Source organism: Polistes fuscatus, unplaced genomic scaffold, assembly GCF_010416935.1.
Source record: "Polistes fuscatus isolate 324 unplaced genomic scaffold, CU_Pfus_HIC Scaffold5, whole genome shotgun sequence".
Lineage (NCBI taxonomy): Eukaryota > Metazoa > Arthropoda > Insecta > Hymenoptera > Vespidae > Polistes > Polistes fuscatus.
In genome coordinates this window covers 2981566-3005655 of record NW_025113129.1, presented here as the reverse complement: position 1 = coordinate 3005655, position 24090 = coordinate 2981566, and the positions used below count along the sequence as shown (strand labels likewise).

The following is a 24090-nucleotide window of genomic DNA, read 5'->3' as shown; positions in this document are numbered from 1 at the left end:
AATTTTTATTGCACTCGGAAATGTACGACGAATAATATTTATTATTGATTATTACAGAGGATAAATAAATAGAAATATAAAGACGCGTATAAAACATTTGGTAGATCGCCATCATGGTCGAGTCGCATCCATCCGTTTCCTGTCATTCTAAAAAGTGAAATACGTACCTCTTTACTATCATCGTCATCGTTATAGTCATCGTCTTCGTACTCGTCGGCATCCTTCCCGTGATCCTCCCACGTTGTTAACGACTATAACTTTAAGCGTGTTTCCTTCTTTTTTTTTTATGTGGTATTATTTTTCTTTTTTTCTATATTGAAATTACTCCGACGCATCTCGTGCAAGTTAATAGTACAAAAACTGGGCATGAAAGATTAGAAAGACAGGAAAAAGTCAAAACAAAAAAAATAAAAAGAAATAGAGATACATATATATATGCGTGTAGTTTGAAAAAGAGTATATATATCTAGAGATAAAGTAAGAGAAATGGTCGGGGGGGGGGAGTGAAGTACTGTAGCACTATCGAGAAAGAGAAAAAAAAGATAGAGAAAGAGAGAGAGAGAGAGAGGAAGACGGCAAAGAGAAGCACAATCGTCGTCCTTGCACTTGCGGCACTCGGCCCTTCGCGAATTCGGGCCACGCTCGTATAAATATACGTCACTGGGATTTCGTAGCATTTACGAGAGTAGTGGGGGAAGCAAGGTACGTAAGCAACGAGTAGGGATGAAGCCGACGAACGAGTGAGAATGAGAAAGAGAGTGAGAGTGGGGGAGGAGCGTGTAGCAGTGGTCGGAGTAGCCGAGCTCCGAGTGGTGGGGGATAGTCGACTCACAGAACTCTCTCGGTGTGGCAGTTACAGTGTCGAGGGGCGGGGAGGGGCGGAGAGGAAGCGGGCCATTGCGCCATCAGGAAGTGGCTCACCACTTACACGCGCGGAGTTAACCGGCGACACGCACGCTTGTGTGAGCGCGCGCGCGCGCGCGTGCAACTCCGACCACGTTCTATCCTAAGAGAGAAAAGGAAAGGAGAGGGTAAAACAGGGACGGAGAGAGAGAGAGAGAGACACGCACACAACTTAAACGCATCGCCAGGAAAGATAAGAAGAGAGAATATTATAGGAACCGTCTCTAAATAGTAATAGTAGTAGTAGTGGTGGTAGTAGTGGCCGCAGTGCCGGCGCTCGAACCATCGAATGAACGCTGCTCGGAGGGGGGTGCTCAAATGGGAATGAGAGGCTCGCCCGATGGCGAGCGGTGGTTTAACCCTGCACTTATGTGACCAAGCAAATGCGTGCGTGTGCGTGAGCGTGAGCGTTCTCGCCCGCGACATTTGGGACACCCGGTACGTGTCAAGCCCGTATCCGTACGGCGCTAACCCACCGGCCGTTCTTCTTATCCTTTTCTTTCCCAATCCCATTCCTTTTTTCTTCCTCATTCTTATTTTCTCTTCTTTTTACATATGTCTTATTTACCTTTTTTACCCGCCCCCTTTTTTTCCCTTCCTCATCGTCATCTATTATATCCCTTCTTTGTTCTCTCTCTCTCTCTCTCTTTTCGCTAATTAAAATTTGTCTTATTTAAATACACATTGTGTAAACGATACGTATATAGGTATACTCAATATTATATTATACTACATCTAATGATGAAAAATATGTATGTATTTCATATTGTACGATAGCGTGCGTCATTCTCTACATACGTACACACAAATATATATATGTATCTATATACTTAAATATACTGGGTCGTCCGTTCTTATCCATCTTGAAGATCTACTTAATTTCTTCCGCGGGCTTTTAAATTCAGAGAACGAGAAATTGTGATTTGCGATTGTATTCTCGTTCTTAGAGTTCCCGCGGTTTAGTTTCCCGCTTTCTTCCGTCGACTTTGGCTTCGGATTCTCGTGTGGTGGTGTCCTCGTCTTGTAGCAAATATACATCCACCCATTGTGTTTCCCGTTCCAACGTTTCATTTCTTTTTTTTTCTTTTTTACGAGTATCGTATTATTTTTTTTTATTTCTTGTATACGCAAATAATTTACTTCTCTTGTGTGTATACACGCGCAAACGGATGTAAAATAATTCTTAGCAATATTTCTTTTAACCGATGCGCTCGGTATAATAAAAAAGGAATGGAAAAGAAATGATTTATGCAGTAGAAATAATAACGCGTGTCATCCGTAAAAATGGCCACTCATAGCCAGTACAGCGAATTAGGTTACCTCGCCCCTTCAGTAGGCGTGTATTTCTCAATTCAGGGTTGGCTTAATCACCGACAGAGGCACATCCCTAATTATCACGGACTGCGTTTAACGATAGTCCAGACGGTTTTATCATCCGTCACTGCCAACATTTCTTTTTTTTCTTCCTCTTCTTCTTCTTCATCTTCTTCTTCATCTTTTTTTCCTTCCAAACCATCCGCAATTTTCTAAAAGACTAATAACTACTAACCAAACGTTCCCGCGTTGGAAATTTACCAAGATAAATTATTTTACCCCACATTAAATTGGCCAGTTTCCTTTCCAAAAAGTTCTTCCTTTGTAATTTGGAAAATGGGAAGATCTCTGTATTAAAATGTACGACGTTTATGTCTTTGTAATAATAATTATAGGGGGTTGTTGTTAGATCCTTGAATTTCATTTTGACGAAATTATTATCGAAATTATAGATGAATTAAAGTAAGATTTCTAAATAATTTTTTGCCTAATTATTTTCAAATAATAATCATTTCAATTGTTAGATTATCAATGTACGATTTTTATTGGAAATATTTGATTACCAATATTACATCTATATTTGATTTTTTTTTCATAAATCTGTTACGCGAGTTATCAATGAAATCGAATCATTCATAAAAACCAATTGAAGAACGCAGCACAATTATGAATGAAATAGTTTTCCGATTGGTTAATGATTTCTTTTTTTTTTATTTTTTTATCATGAACGAAGGTAACAACTATTATCTACGTTGAAGTAAAACACTATCAATGTTGGTCAATGATAACTACAAGGAAAAAAAAAATAACTTATTACGTTAACTTTAATTATCAATGAAACATAGTGGCTTATCGTAACGAGCTGGTCCTCCTCAGCCACTATCTTATACGTCAATAAAGAACCATAATCGCGACTATAATAAGACAAAGAGATAAAGATAGAAAGAGAGAGAAAGAGAATAGAATTGTAAGGAGAAGGACAAAATAAGAATTTCTTTCTTCAGTTCCGCCTATTACGAATTTACTTTTTTAAAAAAATAAAATCACATAAGAGCAGCTAACAAGTATCAAGTATCAAGTAGTATTAGTAGTATTACACACACACAAATACATAGTTTAAATACATATACATATCTATATACATGTTGAGAGAAGAGGTCTCTTTTAAATCGCGAACGACTCGCAACTAAACTAAGTGAGTGAACTAAAGTGCTATGATAAATAGTATAGTAAGATACAATAAATCGTCGCGATTCACTCATAAATTATATCAAGTAACTAATAAATCATGACTCATGCATTCACACATATATACATGGGTTGAAAGATTGGACTTAGTTGGTTAATTTGGAATTCTCTGGATAACCTTATTTCGATGATTGTTATTATTATTAATAATAATAATAATATTATTAATAATAATAATAATAATTGAATAATTAGAAATAAATGGAACATTTTCTAAGAAAATAGTAGTACACGAAGAGAATGCAACCTCTCCTCCTTCACCTTGATTTCGTTCTTGACCCGTACCAATTATGAGAGAACGGAAATACATACTTACATACACACACATATAGAGAAAAAGAAAGAGAGAGAGAGATATATACATATATACATATTCATGTGCCGTGTCACGACAATGGAAAGGGAAGAGGCAATAAGGTATGTGAATAAAAATTCTTTGATATGAAAAATTCTTTTAATATTCCCCCGATGCCCACACAGGACGCGCAAACTCTCTGCGTAGCGCCGAAGCGTTAAAAAGGGTTGGGGAATAATAATAATAATAATAATAATAATAATAAAAAAAAAAGGAAAAAAAGAAATAAAAAAAAGAAAAGAAGAAGAAGAAGAAGACATTCTCTCACGCTCGGGACGACGTAACGAATGGTACGTCGTTGCACAAAAAGGTACGTAGGAAGTAAGAGGCGATGTAAAAAAAAAACGGGAAAGAAATAAAGAGGAAGGGAAGGGGAAAGGGCGATAGAAAGAGAGAGACGGCGATGATAGGAGAAAGAGAGAAAGAAAAGGGTAGGAAAAAAAAAGTCTAGTAGGAAAAGTAGTGGGGGAAAGTAAAGTCAGTTGCGTGGGGCGCCACGATAGAACGATACGCTCCTGATTAGATCCATTCACAGAATGAACGAACCGCTTGCGTTCCGTTCGTGTAGTCACTCAGTAGTGTCATGGAGGTAACATGGCCGAGGAGACGCGCCTAGTTCGCGTTGAAGAGAGGCTAAGGATTAAAATCGGTAGGAGGATTAGTTTCGAAGCCTCGATTTAATCGTTGTTTTAGAGGTTAATCGTTATTACTGTGGTTCGAATTTTTATCGATTAATCCTACGATTTATTTTCGATACTCGATCGACTAACGTGCTTTTCGTGCTTCGAAAGAGAAACAGAGAGAGAGAAAGAGAGAAAGAAAGAAAGAAAGAAAGAAAGGAAGAAAGAAAGAGAGAGAGAGAGAGTGGGTGAGCAAGCAAGCAAGCAAGCGAACGAACGAACGAAACGAAACGAAACGAACGTAGAAACGAACAAGAGAAAGAAAAAGAAAAGAAGCGAGAGTGAGTGAGTGAGTGAATAAACGAATGGATAAAAATTAAAAGGAGAGTTTTTCGAGTTCGATTATGTACTAATCGATCATGCTTAGGTTCACTTAATTCGATTTTATTTGATTTGCTTTAATGTTCTTTCGAAACGTGTTTAAGATAAATATTATAAAATAAAATGAAATTTTCTCTCTTTCTCTCTCTCTCTTTCTACTCGTTGTTTCGTGTCGTCCGCGCGCGTGTCTGCTGCTGCTGCTGCTGCTCCTGTGTTTGTGGTCGATGAACAGGAAAGATGTGTGCGTGTGTGTGTGTATGTGTATGTGTGTATATTTGTTTAATCGGAGTCACACGCGCGATTCGAGGACGAGAATGAGAAGCAAACGGGATGGGACGGACACGATGTTTCCGTCTCCCTGTAACGCGACGAACGAACCCTTTCCTTGAAATTTTCAATCAACCTATATATATATATGTATATATAAATCTATGTATGTGCGTATACGTACATTCTCAACTCCCACGCGTCGGTGTTTCTGTGCGCGCGCGAAGCATGCCTCTTTGTGCGCGATTAGAGAGTGTGTGAGTTAATGTGCGTACTGTGTATATATGGATCTATTTGATTATGTGTGTATTAGTAGTGGTTCCTCTTCATTTGTGTGTGTAAGCGTTTCTACAAAGTGTGTGTGTATATATGTGTATCTGTTTGTATGTATGATTGGTGGTGGTGGTGGTTCCTCTTTATTCATGTGTGCGTTCCTACGCAAGTTTTTATCTGTTCCTCTTTTTCTTTCTATGTTGATACTTTATATATGTATATATATATATATGATATGTGTATGTGTATGTGCGTGTGTGTATGTTCTAACGCGGCTTAGTGTACCTGTCGCGTATGCGTATATATATATATATATATATATATCTATCTCTTTCTTTCTTTCAGTATGCGTTCAGCGTGTCGCGTGTTTCTCTTTCTCTCTCTTTCTTTTTTTGCATCTCGCTATCCTTTTTCTCTTTCGTTCTTACGACTATGTGTGTATGTTTTTCTCTTTCTCTCCCTCTTTCGATCGCAGGAAACGAAATCGTGGCTGAGAAGCGTATACACGACGATAAAATTCCTCCGCGTGCAAACCGCGCGGTCTACCAACAGGGAGAGTGAGAGAGAGGGAAAGAGTGAGGTATTTTCTCTCTCTCTCTCTCTCTCTATATATATATATATATATATATATATATACATATACATATATATATATATTTATTTCTTTCTCTCTCTTTCCCCTCTTTACTTGCTTCGGTTTTCTTCGAAAGATGTGAAGAAAGAGAAGACAGGATGTCCGTTCAAAAGATTCGATGGAAAACGAATCGGAGGATGAACTTTTAGATCATTGGACTGCAAATACTACCCATGAATCCCACCTACTTTTTTATCTTTTTATTTTTATTTATTTATTTTTTCTCTCTTTTGTTTTTTTTCTTTTAAATATCTTTTCATTTTCTAATTTTTTCTGTCCTTTCATCTTCCCCCTTCTCTCTCTGTCTCTCTCTTTTTTTCTATGATTTTGTATTTACTTTCTGTAATAATATTTTATTACTTATACACTTTTGTTTAATGAACTAACAAATCCCTTCTTTTTCTTCTTCTTTCGATAATTTCACTAATTCGTTTCCTCCTTTTAAATATAAATTATTTTCTTTCATTCATCTCCTAATCATCTGACTATACAAATATCTCACTCTCACGTATCATATTTCCATTGTTTTAGTTTCGTATTTTTCGATTTAAACGATTTAAACGCGTCATCGAATAATAATAATAATAATACACGACGACGTCCCTCTTCATTCTTAGAAAAACTGACAATGAGTGTATTTAACTTTAATATGTGTCATTTGCATTTAAAAATGGTTACAATTATTACTTGTATTATGTACTTCGTTTTAAGTAATACTGACGTAATTTTGTGACCAAAGAATGAAATTTTTATTTTATTGAATAATTTTATACACACATACATACATCATTATGATTTTTATTATTTATCATTATTTATAGGTGAAGCAAAAAATTTACAAAGTAGAAGTCATGGATCTCCAGGTACCAGAGATGTATATTGCGCGTTGTCTCTTGACCAGGAAGAAATATTTAGAACGACGACCATGGAAAGGACACTTAAGTAAGTATACTTTTAATATCATTCGATAATTTTAATATATTCATCAAAGATTTAGATAGGAAGTCTTGTTTTTTTTATTCCCTTTTAATTTTCCACAATCATCGGATATTGAAAAGAACATTTCATTTTATGCAGTCCTTTCTTCGGGGAGGAGTTTCAGTTCGAGGTACCCCGCAAGTTTCGATACCTTGGTATTTATGTCTACGATAGAGATAGGCACTTAAAACAAGACAAAATTCTGGGAAAAGTAGCAATAAAGAGGGAAGATTTAACGACGTATCATAATAAAGAACATTGGTTCCCATTAAAACCAGTTGATGCTGATTCTGAAGTACAAGGCAAAGCTCATTTAGAACTTGCTTTGCAACCGCAAGTTGGACACATTCAACCTAAACTTACAGTCAGGTAAATCAACATTTTTGACTCTATTTAAAGAATTGATCTATTATTATACATAATTTTGATTATGCGTGCATGTTGCAGAGTAATAGAATGTAACGAATTAACTATTAAAAATGGTGGCTGTGATCCATTTGCAAATGTTACCGTCATCTACAGTAATGGCAAACAAATATCAAAGCGTACTAAAATTAAGAAAAAAACTGTATCGCCTTACTACAATGAGACATTTGTTTTTGAGGTGTGTATACTTTTGGTACAATATTGCATTTATTTAATTATTTATTAATATTTTTATATATATTTTTCATAATTGTACTGTGCTTACAGCCAGAGTTAATGGAATATAAAGACAAAGATGTATCTCATTACTCTATCGATGGAGGAGAAGTTGGTGAAGTTGTTATTAGCTTATGGCATGCGTCTCCTGGTATGGGAGAACAACCTGCATTTTTAGGAGAAGTGCGTGTTACATTAAGAGGACTTCAAAAGCAACCAACTAGTACAACGACTGCTTGGTATGTTTGATTTTTATATTTCTACCTCTCTATTTAATTTCTTAAATTAAGTTCTTTTTTTCTAATTTTAATTTTTATTTCATTAGGTATTTTCTTCAACCAAGAGCAGCAAAACATAGACCAAATAAAATTTCAAGTAATTCAACTCCACCTGGTACTCTTCCAGGATTAGGATCTTTACGTTTAAAAATACATTATACAGCCGATCATGTTTTCCCTTCTGGAATGTACGACAGATTACGAACTTTATTATTACAAAGTGTTAATGTTCAACCAATAACATCATCTGCTGTATATATTTTGGGTGAAATTGTGGCTTCTAAAATGGAAGCTGCACAACCATTAGTTAGAGTGTTAGTTCATCATGGACAATTAGTATCTGTGATGCGAGCACTCGCAAGTCATGAAATTTCTAAACTAACGTAAGTTTTAATTTTAAAATATATATATATATATTACATTTCGAGATGTACACATAATATAGAATTATTATTTTATTTTACAGAGATCCGACAACTATTTTTCGCGGTAACACATTAGTCAGTAAAATGATGGATGAAGGGATGCGATTAGCTGGTCTTCATTATTTACATAGTACATTAAGACCTGCTATGGAACAGGTTTTTTTGGAAAGGAAACCGTGCGAAATAGATCCTACGAGAGTAAAGGATGCAAATACGATACAAACAAATTTAGCAAATCTGAAGGTAATAAAATGATTGAAATAATAAATATTCAACTGAAATGAAATCTCATAATTTATCTTATTTTCTTTTTTTTTCTTTTCTATACCTATAAGCAATGAATCGTAATTTTTTAGGAATACGTAGAAAGAGTATTCACGGCTATAACAACATCCGGTGTAAGATGTCCGCCATTGATGTGCGAAATGTTCTGGTGTTTACGAGAACTCGCTGCAACTCATTTTCCAAAGAATAAAGAAGTACGTTACTCGGTTATAAGCGGTTTTATTTTTCTTCGATTTTTTGCACCCGCGATATTGGGACCAAGATTGTTTGACATCACTACGGAACAAATTGTAAGTAATTGTTGTATAATAATTTGTACACACACACACATAAATTTATATAATATTTTTAAATATATTCATTTGTAGGATTCTCAAACGAATAGAACGTTAACATTGATATCTAAAACCATACAAAGTTTAGGAAATTTAGTGAGTTGCAGAGGAGGAGCTGGTAGCGTTTGTAAAGAAGAATATATGGAGTGTGTATATAGGTATGTAATCAATGATAAATATATATTAAATGAATGTGCATAATAATTAATAGAAAATGAATCATATTTTCTAGTATAATTCCTAGTTCATTTTTTCAGAGAATTTTATACGGAAAGACATATACAAGCTGTTAAACAATTTTTGGAATTAATATCGACTGGTAGCAGTAGCGGTGCTACGAAACAACGACCTACGATGTTGCAAGAACAACCTGTGGTGCTAAAAGAAGGGTAAGTTTCATTTATTTATTAAATCGAATTTTTTACACGGCAAGAGAAATATTATTCTTTTTTTTTCTTTTTTTTTTACAAGATAAAATTATATATAATTAAAGTTACCTTTTTTATATGTTTCTAATAGAATATATTTCCTTTTTGTGCATATTACCGATTGTAAGAGGTTTGTATTGCAAAAAAAAAAAACAAAAAAAATTAAAAAAAACAAAACAAATGTCTTTAGAAAGTTTTGTTATATTATATTTAATAATTAATATATTATTATTTATATTTACAGAATAATGATCAAGAGGGCTCAAGGTAGAAAAAGATTTGGTAGAAAAAATTTTAAACAAAGGTACTTCAGATTGACTACTCAAGATTTAACTTACTCCAAAACGAAAGGTAAAGAAATATGCCGACTTTGTTTCTGTTGCATTCGATGACGTTAACAAATTATTAAAAATACTTAAATAAGTTTGTAATTTTATTTGGACAGGCAAAGAACCTTTATGTAAAATTCCATTAGAGGAAATACTCGCGGTTGAAAGGTTACACGAAGATTCATTCAAGATGAAGAATATGTTTCAAATAGTACAACCTCAAAGAGCGTTGTACGTTCAAGCAGGTAATTGCGTGGAAGAAAAAGAATGGATCGACATACTTACGAAAATATGTCACACGAATAGTAATCGATTAGAAAAGTATCATCCTAGCGCGTATATCAATGGTCATTGGCTTTGGTAAGTTAAAAAAATATTAACAAAATATATATTTATATAGTATGGTATTATATTTTGAATTATCTTATTAATAATGTTTTTCTCAAATTGATGATTATAGTTGTCGCGCAGCATCAGAACTAGCACCGGGATGCAGTGAAGTGTCTCCAGGTATAGAAGCTGGTTTACGTATGGTTCTAGACCCGGACAGAGATTTACAAAGGATACATTCATTGATTTTCACCAATATGCCTCGTCTTGAAACATTAATGAGTGCATGTGAGTGTCAGGCAGTGTATGGGGCGAGTGATATGTGTGTGATACCAGGTGGAGGATCTCTTATTGAAGATGTTCCATCTTGTTTTAAAACTTTAACTGTGTTGAGAGATGCTGCATATGCTTTGCAACACGAACACAGGGCTTACTTTAGAAGAGTAGCACGCGACACCAAATATGGAAGCAAGTGAGTTCTCTTTTATTTTTATTTTTTTGAAATATTTCTTTCGTTTGTTATGTATATATATATATATATATTTTTGTTTATTTTTGTTTTAGACAAGCACCAATTGGCGACGACAATTACCTCCATTTAGCTGCAAGAGCCGGTTTCGATAGTCAGCTAGCAAAACGTGCTTACGAAACGGATAGTTTAAATCAACGCAGTTGCACGGACGCAGATCATTGCTACGATATTGGATTTTCTAGACGAATAGAAGATCGAAGATACGACGATACACTAAGGAAATGTCTAGATTCAGACTCCATCAATCGTAGGTATGAGAATGAAAGTAATTTGTTAAGACGGTACGATAGTAATACCGATACTATTAAAAGTATACAAAATGATCTCAAAAAATTTGATCATAGTTTAAACAATACGTTAAGATCTGATAAATCTGAAAGAAATGCTAATGAAAATATGGAAAATCGTAAAAGACTTGATAACTCGGCTTTGTTGGCGATAGACGGTGTTAATCTGTCGGGTACACTTTCAAGAAAGTTAAATAATTATGATAATACTAGAAAACTAGATGAATGTACATTGACAAGAAGAATAAGGGACGACATAAGTGACATATCCTGTACTGCTATGAGCGAACGTGGCAATCATTAATTTATCTCTTGTGTAATATAAAGAATACATGCTCTACGTTCCTAGGACACATTTTTAGGAAACTTTGTCCGTGCATTCGCATTAGTTAGATTTCAAGAAGAAGAAGAAGAAGAGATGGCAGTCGAATTCAAACTTTGATTATAATACAAGGCTATATTTTTTTACTACTCGTATAAACAAACAAAAAAAGTATATATGTGCATACACACATATATATGATATGTGTTTGTGCGTATTAATAATATGTAATATTGCTTTTGCTTACATATTGTTGACTCTTATGTAATAGAGGGGGTCATCTTATTCTTTCTTTTTTTTTTTTTCTTTTTTTTAATTAATACACGCGATTTCGATATACTTGTTTTTTCTCTCTTTGATTACATAAGTTTTGATTGTCTTATGCGTACAAAATATCTTTTGAAGCTAAGAATATATCGAGAGATTTTTTTTTTAATTAAAGAAGCCACTCGGGTTTCTTATTTTTCTTATCACGCCTTAGAAAACTGATGAACATCTCATTACGACAACAAGACACAAATTTCTATTATTTATTTATTTATTTTCATGTCATTAAACAAATAAAAACTGATAATGTATGTGCATTAACATGATGCAATAACACAATGTGTGTTATTAATTGCATAAGCTATAATCTCATTGACTGGGGATATTTAATCATCGCCAGTGTTAACTGATAAATGTTTAGGGAACATAATAGTTATTTTTAATTATATTATTTTAGGTAAATATATTTAATATCATTATTATTATTATTATTATTATTATTATTATTATTATTATTATTATTTTTATTATTATTATTATTATTATTTCTTTTTCTATTCATTCATAATTCCATCAATTTATAAAAGAGATATAAATATCTGTAAAAAGAATAATCGAAAATAACAAATATTTGTCATACAGTTGTTATTTTTTTTTAATTTCTTTTTTCTTTTTAATAATTACATATTAATAAATACGAGACATGGCAAAAGTGATGTGGTACATGTCTGTATTTAAATAGATGTCAATTAAATGAAATAAATTTGATTAATAATAATACAAGAAATGTTTAAACAAAATTAAAGCTCGTTATTCCAAAGAGGCCTAAGTGCTAAACAGTTCTAAATTTAAATATTTGCAAATCACTATTAGCAGCATTGTGAAATATTGCTAAATACTTGATATGTTAAATTATTTCTATCATGTATCGTTAGTTTTATTATTAATGTTATTAATATTATTAATATTATTATTATTATTATTATTATTATAATTGTTATTATTATTATTGTTATTATTATCATCATAAATATTAAAAAATAGTAAAATTAAAAAACAATGATCATAGGCAAGCATTGAAAATTCATGACAAATCGATATCTTACTTGTCTTTTTTTTTCTTCTTCTTTTTTATCACATTACTTTTAACAACCAAAACGATATCATTAATGTCCTTGTTATATTCAGATCTTAAATAATTTTCTATTGCATTTATTTAAAAGATATTAAAATAATGATAATCATATTAATCTAATAAACTGATGGCTTATCGATTAAATATCAAACAATATATTTCGTCTTACTTAATATTAGAACGAAAGATTATTAATTAATAAAGAAATAATATTTTTTAATAAATCTAACAATTCCATATATATATATATATATATATATATATATATATATATTTTTTTTTTTTAAGGAAAAATTAATAATACATAAAGATAAGAGACAATTTATAGAAGGCTTTCTGTATATTTCTTTTTTAATAACAAATGAAAATTTTCTCATTAGGTTTATAACTTGGAAGAGGTCAAGAAAAACAAATAATTAAGAATACGCATCTGATCTGCTATTTACAAGAAAAAAATGTGTCCATCCCCTGTATAGGAGGGGGAACAAAACGAAACAAAGATCTTTAAATTTTTACAAATGAGACTGCTATCTTTTTTCATCACTATAATATTTTGGCTTTATTATTACACATTCATATATATGTTTGTGTAATAATAAATGTATTATTCATATTATTTTTTAATTAATAAATAAATCGTTAAGACAATTGGCATTTATTAAGAATCAACAATTATATTTTGTTAAACTAATATCTAATAATAATTGTAAACACGTGCGTGTGTGTGTATGTGTGGTGCACAAGGAAAAGAGTTAGAAACTAACACATTTTGTATCATTATTAAATTAATTATTTCTTTGCAATTTATATGGCAAATATATTTGTTAAATTTACGACACTTTTTTAATATAAAAAAATATATGAGGTTTCTTTTTGGAGTATATTTAGGATAATAATAATAATAATTATTATTAATAAGATTGCCACACATGGTATACATGCAATGAAAAATTATACACATGTATATATATATATATATAAAATTAGTCAATTAGAGTTTTCAAAGTATTACTTTGGGAAATTAAACTTAAAATAATAGAGAAGTATTTGTTTCTCGTACATTTTTATCATTTTTATATAATTATTTAGAAAAGAAAAATATAGAGTGCGTAGAAAATAAACATTTTTTAGTATGCGATTTCAATGCTTTTGCTGGTCATTTTATTGGTATTCGCATATAAAATTAAAGTACTATGCTTTAATTAAATTTTCTAAACTTAGTGAAAAATTTACTTTGCATATAATATTTGTATGCTTTGAAAATTCATTTATATATATATATATACACATATATATATATAAGAAATAAGAAAAAAAAAAACAAAAAAAAGGTACGCGGATCGAAGAATAGCGTACTTTTGTATTCTTATTTTTTTTTTTATTTCTCTTTTTTATCGCGCAATCCTAAGTTAATATATTATTACGAATTATATATATTAAAAAGAAATCCCTCCAAAAAAAAAAACTATTAGAGAGACGAGAGGTGGTGTATAGAACGAATGAGAAATAAAGTCATAAATAAATAAAAAAGAAAAAAAAAGTAAAACGTAGTAGCAGCAGTTGTTAAAATAATGTGTACAGTTGATTTTAATTGTTATGGCCTATTAATAATTATTGCAGATATTATGTAGTTTTAAAAAAAAAAGAAAAGAAAATAAAAAACAAAAACATTTTAAGCTCCTTATTCTTACGATAATAATATATTAATACATATACAGTGTACAGATGCTTTTATTTTCATGTTTTAGAGAATGTGACTTTATTAAAAATTCGTTTACCGTTTAGAATTAATATTAATGATAAATTTCTAAGATACATAATTGTTAGTAAGTATTTATAGATTAATCAAAGTGTTTATATATATATATATATTTGGACAACAATGTTATTATTTAATTATTTCACGACTACAAATTTATATTGAAAATGTAGTTTTGAGAAAACTTGACATATCCATACAAGGCCTTCAACTGCATAGGATTATTATAATAATAATAGCGTTTGGCTTATTGTCCAATAAAGATAATCATCGACACTAACAATGTATAAATAAATATATAAATAAATAAATAAGTAAATTATATGAGATATAGAGGCATAAATCATAGACAAGTTAAAAAGAAAATAAAATTTGTAAAATTTGTTGCAAACAAAATATTAATTTTTAATACTGAGGATCGAATTATCTTTCTCTTTCTCTTTCTCTCTCTCTCTCTTTATATATTTATTTTCATGACTTCTAAACTGCAAGAATCTTCTGAATAAAAAAAATTAATCAAATTAATAAGTTTATTTTCAAACGAATAATCACTGAAATCTCTTCGTATTGTAATTGTAAATTCTTATTGTTATTTCTCAAAACTAACATAAGTTTTCGTCTATATCATCGTTTATATCTCTTTGTATTGCAATTCGAAGTAACAAAAAATCGAATTTTATTGTTAATCGATGATTATAATGCGAACGATCCGAAAATTTGTTAAACATACACGCGTACGTAGATTTGGGTCTTTATTTTGTCTTCTTTTAATTGTAAATGACAAAGAAAATATATTCGTAATGATTTTCTTTGTCGTATGAAATAAAATATAAGATCGTTTAATGATCAATTGATAAATAATAATGATAATAATAATAATAATAATAAGAATAATAATAATAATAATAATAATGATAATAGTAGTAATGGGAATTTATTAAGAGGATATTATGTGACTGCATTGAATATATATATGTATATATGTATATACATACATACATGCATACATACATACATATATTGTATATTAGATATTTTTGTTGGAATTTTGTCGATGCAGATGAACATGGTAATTCTACTTATCAGCGGTATTATTTATATTAATTTTATTGTATTAGTAATTTAATAACACTTTTGTATACTCTTTCGTTGTGTTCACCAAGTAACTATTGTTATCTTGCAGAAGTTCTTAGTATAGACTGTGCCTTAAATTTCTCGAGGACCTACAAACAAAAAAAATACGTTTCTTAAATCTCTACAGAGGATTATATTTCATTAATTATTTAATTTCAATCGAGGATTACGGGGTGGGAGGGTGTGCTCTGTAATAATATATAAAATACACCTTCTGCGTGTATTTTTATTAATATTGTACATACGTTTACTGCAATAAACGAATATGTCCTCTGATGAAATTTATTACTCTTATCCTTTCTCTTTCTTTCTTTTTTTCTTTTTTTATTCGACTCGAAATTTGAATCGTTCAAAATTACGCGCCAATTGTTATTGGCGCGCGATTCGAATTAGTGACTCATTTAATTCGTCGAACGTAGCGGATTTTCTTGTTTTGGTAGAACTGTCCTACCGTGGGGAATACGTTTTCGTAAATCTAATGTAAGTGAATGTGGTGCCGCGAGTGTTCGACATTCAAAAAACTTTAAATTTCAATCATTTATCATCCCAACACGTGAAAAATTTGAAAATAAAATAATGTCGGGTGACGTACAACCAAGAAAGCGAAAAGATCGGAGACGCAAGAAAGGTAAAATCTATACTATTAAAGAATTAGTATTTGATAGACTTTCGTAACTTGGATACTTAAAGATGAAAGATTATTTTTAGCACAACGCTCTCTCTCTCTCTCTCTCGCACTCTTTCTCTTTCTCGCCTTTTTTTTATTTTTGTCTTTGGAAAATGCGTATTGCTGTTTTATTAACGCGCGGCCCTTTGTTTTCCAAGAGAATACAATTTATTGATATTTTCATACAAATTTCTTTCTCGTCGTTTAACTTTCCTTTTTTTTTGTATTTTTCTTTTTATAGTTAGACACTACGAAAAATAATACAACTTTCGAACTATCCATACTTATATATTTAAATTCTATTAATCATTATTTTATCATCAATGAGATCAAATTTTACGATCAATTTGTATCTAAGAAATATTTTTATTCTTTGCAATACTTACGAGAAAAAAAAAGAAAAACAAAAAATATTTATTGAAATGTTTAATAATCGTATTAACAAATTTTTATAAACTTATTGTCAGACACAAATTATTTATCTATATATGTTTGGAAATAATTTTACATATCAATTTCTTCGATAAATATCAAAATGGCGCTCGAAAAAAATATTACATTTAATCGCGTGTATAGAAATTAAAAAAGAAAAAAATCCAAATCTAAAGAAATTAATTAGATAAAAATTATAAGATAATTTTATATCGAATTCATATATAATGTATGGATAACATAAATATATTTATAGTACGAAGTACACACGAGTTATATAATATTAAACATGACAAATATCTATAGAATAGAATTAACAAAAAAAAAAATTACGTGTGATTATAAATTTTATTAGAAATTAAATTCATAAAATAATTCATATATTATGAATATTAAATATCTAATTAAATTGAACGTACGCGTAAACAATTTCGTATTAATATTACGCGTTAAAATACGTCGTTTATCGGGGATCTTTTATTCGAGAAAGAGCAGCATTGTGTAGTTCAAACGTAAAATCAGCATGTATATGAAATTTACATAAATCCAGGCGCAGGTTTGGCAGTGTCACCTAAGTTAGAAAATGTGGGTTTTAGATACTCTGCCAGCCTGGCTTTTGGCTTTCAAAAATAGATTTACTTGTATTATCCAATCTAAAAGCATTTCTTCATCAAATTATTTATCATTTTTTTATTATTATTATTATTATTATTATTATTTTCAATTATTTTCTCTTAATTTTTATTTAAATAATAAATAAAAAATTAAGTTCACGCGAAAACAACAACTGCGTTCGGCCATTAATACGCTACACGCGTAACTGATGTAATAATAAATAATATTAAACAAAAAAATTTTAATATACATATCTATATACGTGTGGATAAGTTGAAAAGTTTCGAACTTAATATAGAAAACAATTGTTCCTTGATCAAACAAAATTTTGATTTAAAAAAATTAAAAGATTCCTTTTTTAACTAGGCTCAAAACTTTTCAACCTACTCAATGTAATATATATATATATATATAAAAGAAAAATTTCGTCTAACGACAATATTATTTGATTTAATTTCTTATTCATTTAGATGAGGAAGAATCGGGTACACCACCACCAACGTTGACGAGTACACCTGAAAGTGTTATAGACAACGTTAGCATACACATTTATAAAGAAAGTAGTACGGGTGGCCATTGGTGCGCACGTATTATATTTTTTCTATTACTTGCTGTATTAATTGCTTTAACCGGAGTTATTATTTTTGAGCATAGAGGAACTACAGATGGTAAGCTATATAATCAAAATTAAATATATTAATTAAGTACACACAGATTAAATAATAATAATAATAATATTGTAGTTGATACACCAGTAGCTGAATCAAGGTGGGCTAGTATATTTGATGGATGGGTTGATGATACTCTTCCAAGTCATGGGGATGAATCCTATGATGAAAAAGAAGTAGAAGGTAGTGAGGAAGAAGAGAAGAAGAAGAGAAGAAGAAGAAGAAGAAGAAGAAGAAAAGGAAGAGGAAGAGGAAGAGGAAGACAGAACAGAAGAAGAAGAAGAGAGGAGGAGGAGGAAGAAGAAACAGCTGATGTGAGAACAAAATCAGCTGAGGAAGAAGAAGAAGAAGAAGAAGAGGAGGAGGAGGAAGAAGAAACAGATGATGTGACAACAAAATCAGCTGAAGAAGAAGAAGAGGAAGAAGAGGGTGAAGTGGAGGAAGAAGGTGAAGAGGAGGAAGATGGTGAAGGGGAAGAAACTGTTAAAGAAAATGAAGATGATAATGAAGATGAAGGTTTAGGTAGTGAAGAAGTGAATAAATACGAGGAAAATGATGAGGAAGAAGGAGAAGAGGGAGAAGAGGAAGAAAAAGAAGAAGAAGAAGAAGATAAAGAAACAACAATTTCAAAGGAAGAAGCTGACGAAGATGAATCCAACATGAAAGGTAATTAAATCGTGTAAATACATATAAAATCTCAGCTTAGAAACAAAGCTCTAAATTGTACATACGTATTATTTATATTTGATATTTGATATATTAGATTAAAGCTTTATAGAGCATAGAAATGCATAGGACAGTTGTTATTTGTTTAAAAAAAGCTTTGTTTTATATATATATATATATATAATAATAATAATAATAATAATATATTTCTGCAAATATTAAATAGCCCCAATAATTTTTCATCGCAAATCATAAAGAGAAAACAACTTTAAATGCAAAAAAATTTCTTCATATGTGGATCGAAGGATATAATATATTACAAAATTACATACACACACATACAAATATAATATCGCAATTATCATCGAATATTTAGTGAATTTAATATTAATGTGATAAATATATATATATAATAATGAGAAATAATAAATTATTAAAATATATATATATGTATGTGTATATATATATATATATTGAAGATGAGGGTGTCGATCGTGGAGAATCTGATACGGAAGATGACAACGACGATTTCAATCAACAAAACTTCGATGACATCTATGTGCTAGAAGAAATGGATAATAAAAGTGACGAAGATAATGATGATAATATTAACGACAACGATAACAATGAAGTCGAGGATAGTATATTAAAAAAAGACACGAATAATTATTACGTTAGTAAAGAAATTGTTGATGAAGTTTCCGAGGAACGACAAGAAGAAGATGAGGTGTTTGAGGAATTTGTTGCTATACCAGGTGTACTAGAAGTCGACGATTACAGTGCTGAACCTTTGGAAGAGGTATATCAAATGATTTATATTTGTTATACAAGGTATATCTTAGTTTTTTTTCTCCTGCCATATTTTACCAGCATACATACACGTGCAATGCATTCCTATTTTTCTTTTATCTTTTTAATCGTTGGTAATTTATATTGCATGCATCCCATGTTATATGTTCCTGTTTTTATTAAACAAAATGTTATATTATTCTGTTCTTTTTTTTTTTAAACTACACATACGTATATAATAATTTTAAATAGGAAAAAAAAGAAATGAAAATATTTAAAAATAAAAAAGAAAGAAAATAGAAATCTTCAGTATCGAATATCTTAACGTTAGGTAGAGGATGGAGAACCTGAAGAAGATGTAAATGATATAGACATTGAACCGGAAGTTGAAGAAATAGAAGAAAAAGAAGAAGAATCTACGAGTGGTAAGTTTCATATACAGAATGTATATTTGATATGTATTATACTTGGGAGGGGGAAAGGTCAATATTTTGTTTAATAATTAATGCGTAAGTAATAATATATTATGTCAAATAAATGATCAATATATGTGGTATAAAAATATTTTCTCTAAGAAATAATTATAAGTGTCTCAAAATAAAAGATCAAACGTATTTGTTTAAATTCATTCAAAATTTAGATGCGTTGAAGATTGTTACAATTTATTATATGTTATTACAAAAGTATTGATCATTTATTTAATATATTGATTTAACAAAATATTTAAAAATACCAACCCTTGGGATACTACCTATTTCAAATATTAAAGGTTTATATATTATATATCAGGAATAATCCTCCATGCTCTTTTTAATTTTTAAATGGTAACAACATTAATTACTTATAAAAACAAAAAAGAAATTACAATTTAAGTGTTTATCGAAACATATGTATTATGCATGTATGTATGTGTTCGACTACGAAAACAAATTAAATGAAAAATAAAAAAATAAAAAAAAATAATAGAAATACAATGTATACAGAAATACAATGTATAATGGTTACAGTGCCAGTGAAGTTCGGAGTTGGTGTTGCGCTTATCATTGCCGCACATTTTGTTCTCGTTAGGCGATGGAACAACGGTAAATTTAATTATATATTTTATCTCCATCCGTATATATTTTTCTTATCGTTATTAGATATAAATAATAATTAAATGAATAAATCGTAGCAGTATATGTATAAATTATAACGAAAAAATGTTATAACACTTTAATGTTTTTAATTAATTCGTATGTATGTATGTAATATTACGTATCATAAATTTCTAATCTTTCGTTATTTCGTTTATGATCTTAAGTATAATTGCAGGTGTTTTTGTTTTTTAACTTCTGTTCTTTTCTTTTTTTTATTCCTAAGCATGTAACACACATCTGTGATTGCAATTGTATTATACTAACTATTTAGAATAATGTTTAACATTTTTTCTTTATAGCATGCTTTAACGTAAGTATTGTTACATGTAAATTCGTTTTTTTTTTTAAGTGCGTATCGTTGCATGATATACGACCCTTGTACGGGTAGAATCTAGTAACGAAAGGATTAATTAAGAAATAATATATCTTTATAAATTATAGATCTTATATAAATGTAAATAATACCGATTTAGGTAAGTAAATGTAAAATATCATAAATATGTGTATATATTTTGTTGTTGATTAAATTATTAGAATATTTTTTCAAAATTAATTTGTTAAACGTATTATTTAGAAATTTGTAAATATATTTTCAGCCGATGCCGAATTAATTCAACTTTCCCATAACGACGAGGTGATTAATCTAACCAGACGGAATACTATAATAGTTCCACCCTCGGTTAAAGAAACTGGAAAATTAAAAACTGAGGATGACAAGCAAACGATTACGCCGAAGAAGAAACAAACTTATGAGACCTTACGATCGCAATATGAAAAATTCAAAAACGAAGATATACCGAAAAATGTTTTTCCGGAAAATACTTCGAATCAATTGGAAGAGGAAACTTTGGCTGCGCGTAAAATACAAGGTAAAATTATTCGCGTATATTAAATAACTGAGAAAGTTTCGTGCTGGTTTAAACAAATGTCTGACTATGTGAGAATACTATTATTTCTTATATTACTTAAAAAAATGTCTGACCGCGTAAAGATACTTTGTTCTTATACTACTTAGAAATGTCTGACCACGTAGGGATACTTTGTTCTTACACTACTTAATAGAATGTCTGACCACGTAGGGATACTTTATTCTTACACTACTTAACAATGTCTGACCACGTAGTTACTTTGTTCTTACACTACTTAGAAATGTCTGACCACGTAGGGATACTTTGTTCTTACACTACTTAACAATGTCTGACCACGTAAAGATACTTTGTTCTTACACTACTTAAAACATGTCTGACTACGTAATGATATTTTGTTCTTATACTACTTAAAAAATGTCTGACCATCTAATGGGTTTCTCTGTTTTTACTACTTAATCAATAGATGAATGTTAGATATACGGCACGAACTTTTTTAGTTATTTAATAAATAATATAAAAAAAATAGCATAACGTGTGTTACGAATGAACATTTGTATTGTAAAAAGATTCATTATAATATTTTATGAGTTTTAGGAGTTGATAAGGTAAAAGAGAAACAACAATCGAAAGTTATGTCATCCGAAGAAGAAGAAACGGAATATGTTGATGACGAATTAGAGACATCAGAGGGAGAACGTGTTTCTGGTGGTGAAGAATACGAGGAAGAGGAAGATGAAGAACAAGAAGAAGAAGAATTGGAAGATGAAGAAGAAGAAATAGAAGATGTCGATGATTCGGAATTGGTTGCCAGATTAGAGGCAAAATATGGTAAATTGGCAACTCCGCAAGACAGCGAGCTTGAGGATGAAATAGAAGATGAGGAAGAAATTGAAGATGATTACGAAGAGGAAGAAGAAGAAGAAGAAGAGGAAATAGAAGACGAGGACGTAACAGGATGGAAACGTAAATAATAAATCATATTCAAAATTGTATGTTGTTCTGAATCCCTGATCAGTGTGTTAATAATTCAATGGAATTTTCACGTATTTTCTCGTCGTTATATACATTATTTAATTATTTACTCAGTTCTGTTTTATTTTCATTCCAATGATTTAATTAAATAAATCATATTTATTTTAAGTATCGTATAAAAGAATAATGTAATAAGCTTTTTTGCTATTACGTGATGACACAAGTATCATCGTTTCGTATATTTTACATCGAGCATGGAGGATCATTTATATTTTGAGCTTTTATTAATATTCATTGAATGCTTTTACGTGTATCATTATCTCCAATATTTTTCACAAAAAGAAAATCTTCACACGTCGAGAGATATATTTTAATTAAATCCAGTTTGCTTTTTTTTTCTTTTTAATAAATGTAAATCAATAATTATGATACATTAGAGCTTTTATATGTATATATCTTATGTAACGAATTTCATCGAGCTGTATATTAATAATAATTGAAAAATGTATTCATAAATTGATTATTAATATTGTTTTTTTTTTATCGACAGGTATAAAAGCACCTAAGAAACCAATAGGACCATCTAAATCTGTACCTGCAACTATCGATAAATCTGGGATTAGTTCTAAACAAGGAGTTTCTACATCCAAGGGTGGTAAATCAATAAATGATTCGAAAGATTCGAAATCTATCAAGCCTGGACGATTTGATAATATACGAAGAAAGAGAAATACCTCTGGTTGGTAATATTTAATTATAATTTATAAAAATGCTAATGAGAAAATTAATTAAATAATTTCTATTTATCTTGTTCATAGGAAATTGATGATTAAAGTTTCACCCTCTAATCCTTCTCTTAGCATTGTCCACTTATTTCCATCGATCATTTTCATGTGTTTATATATATACATATATATACACACACATACATAGACATACCAATTATTTTACAATTTTTTTTGGATTAATATTTTATTATTTAAAAAAATATATTATCTCCATATGAAAATGAATAATACGAATTATGATTTCTTATAATTTTGAACGAGAAGATTACATAACAAATATTTCATAGCGATTACCCATTCCCGATTAATCTCTTCCTAATGTTAGAAGGTGAAAGAAGAATAATTAGAAGAAAATAATCAACGATACAACAATTTAAATGGCAGGATTAAAAAACAATAGGGAAATGGTGTGGCATGATTTCAATCAAAATGTGTATTTTCATCGGGAGATTTTAAGAAGTGATTTTAAGAAGTGACATCATTAGGTAAGATTATATTCAAATCGAATAATATTTCTGAGTTCAAATTAAGTAGATATTATTATACACATATGTATATATGTATATATGTGTATATATCAAATTTTTTACATTTACATATTGGGTCGAATAATAAGTAACTCTTTACTATTTAGATTATTTAATATCTAAATAAAAAAGGATAGTCTATTTTTTATATTTTTTTTTTCTTTTTCTAAAAATTGAGTTCTAAATCAACAGAATATTATACTACATGCAGCATTAGATTGACCAATAAATAAGGTCGGAATTTTAATTAACAAATGTTATATATAATGTTTGTTTAAATATTAAAATAATACAAAAATTCGGACATTATTGATTGGCCAATTAACTTAATAAAAATGTTACTTTAAAAAAACATCGTATAACATATTAATTAATTTAATTACTGTTGTTTTATACGATATATCCATTACCGATGCTCTCAATATTTCGTAAAATCGTTTTATTTATATTTTATCAATGAAAGCTGAATTATTTTTTATTACAACTAGAAATATGTACAT

General features: G+C 29.9%; 2 protein-coding genes across 4 annotated transcripts; both read left to right on the top strand.

Annotated features, from left to right (window-relative positions):
- Positions 1-4306: 4306 nt before the first annotated feature.
- LOC122522011 (GTPase-activating protein) lies at positions 4307-13016 on the top strand. 3 transcript variants are annotated; one of them, XM_043642794.1, is made up of 16 exons: positions 4307-4469; positions 6817-6937; positions 7073-7342; positions 7421-7577; positions 7667-7854; positions 7941-8276; positions 8360-8561; positions 8675-8893; positions 8972-9096; positions 9196-9327; positions 9458-9496; positions 9611-9717; positions 9812-10055; positions 10156-10497; positions 10590-10808; positions 12949-13016. In XM_043642794.1, exons 1-16 carry the CDS (start codon positions 4415-4417, stop codon positions 12986-12988), a joined length of 2796 nt encoding a protein of 931 aa, XP_043498729.1. In that variant the 5' UTR covers positions 4307-4414; the 3' UTR covers positions 12989-13016. The 3 variants fall into 3 exon arrangements, with proteins under 3 accessions (XP_043498729.1, XP_043498727.1, XP_043498728.1); XM_043642792.1 differs by lacking the exon at positions 12949-13016 and having other exon boundaries at positions 4309-4469; positions 10590-11244; XM_043642793.1 differs by lacking the exons at positions 9458-9496; positions 12949-13016 and having other exon boundaries at positions 4310-4469; positions 10590-11244.
- Positions 13017-15838: 2822 nt separating this feature from the next.
- LOC122522053 (protein Ycf2) lies at positions 15839-23479 on the top strand. The gene is made up of 11 exons (XM_043642847.1): positions 15839-16089; positions 17646-17843; positions 17919-18067; positions 18134-18509; positions 18989-19308; positions 19630-19723; positions 20306-20380; positions 21031-21303; positions 21898-22266; positions 22826-23014; positions 23389-23479. Exons 1-11 carry the CDS (start codon positions 16038-16040, stop codon positions 23418-23420), a joined length of 2127 nt encoding a protein of 708 aa, XP_043498782.1. The 5' UTR covers positions 15839-16037; the 3' UTR covers positions 23421-23479.
- Positions 23480-24090: the final 611 nt, after the last annotated feature.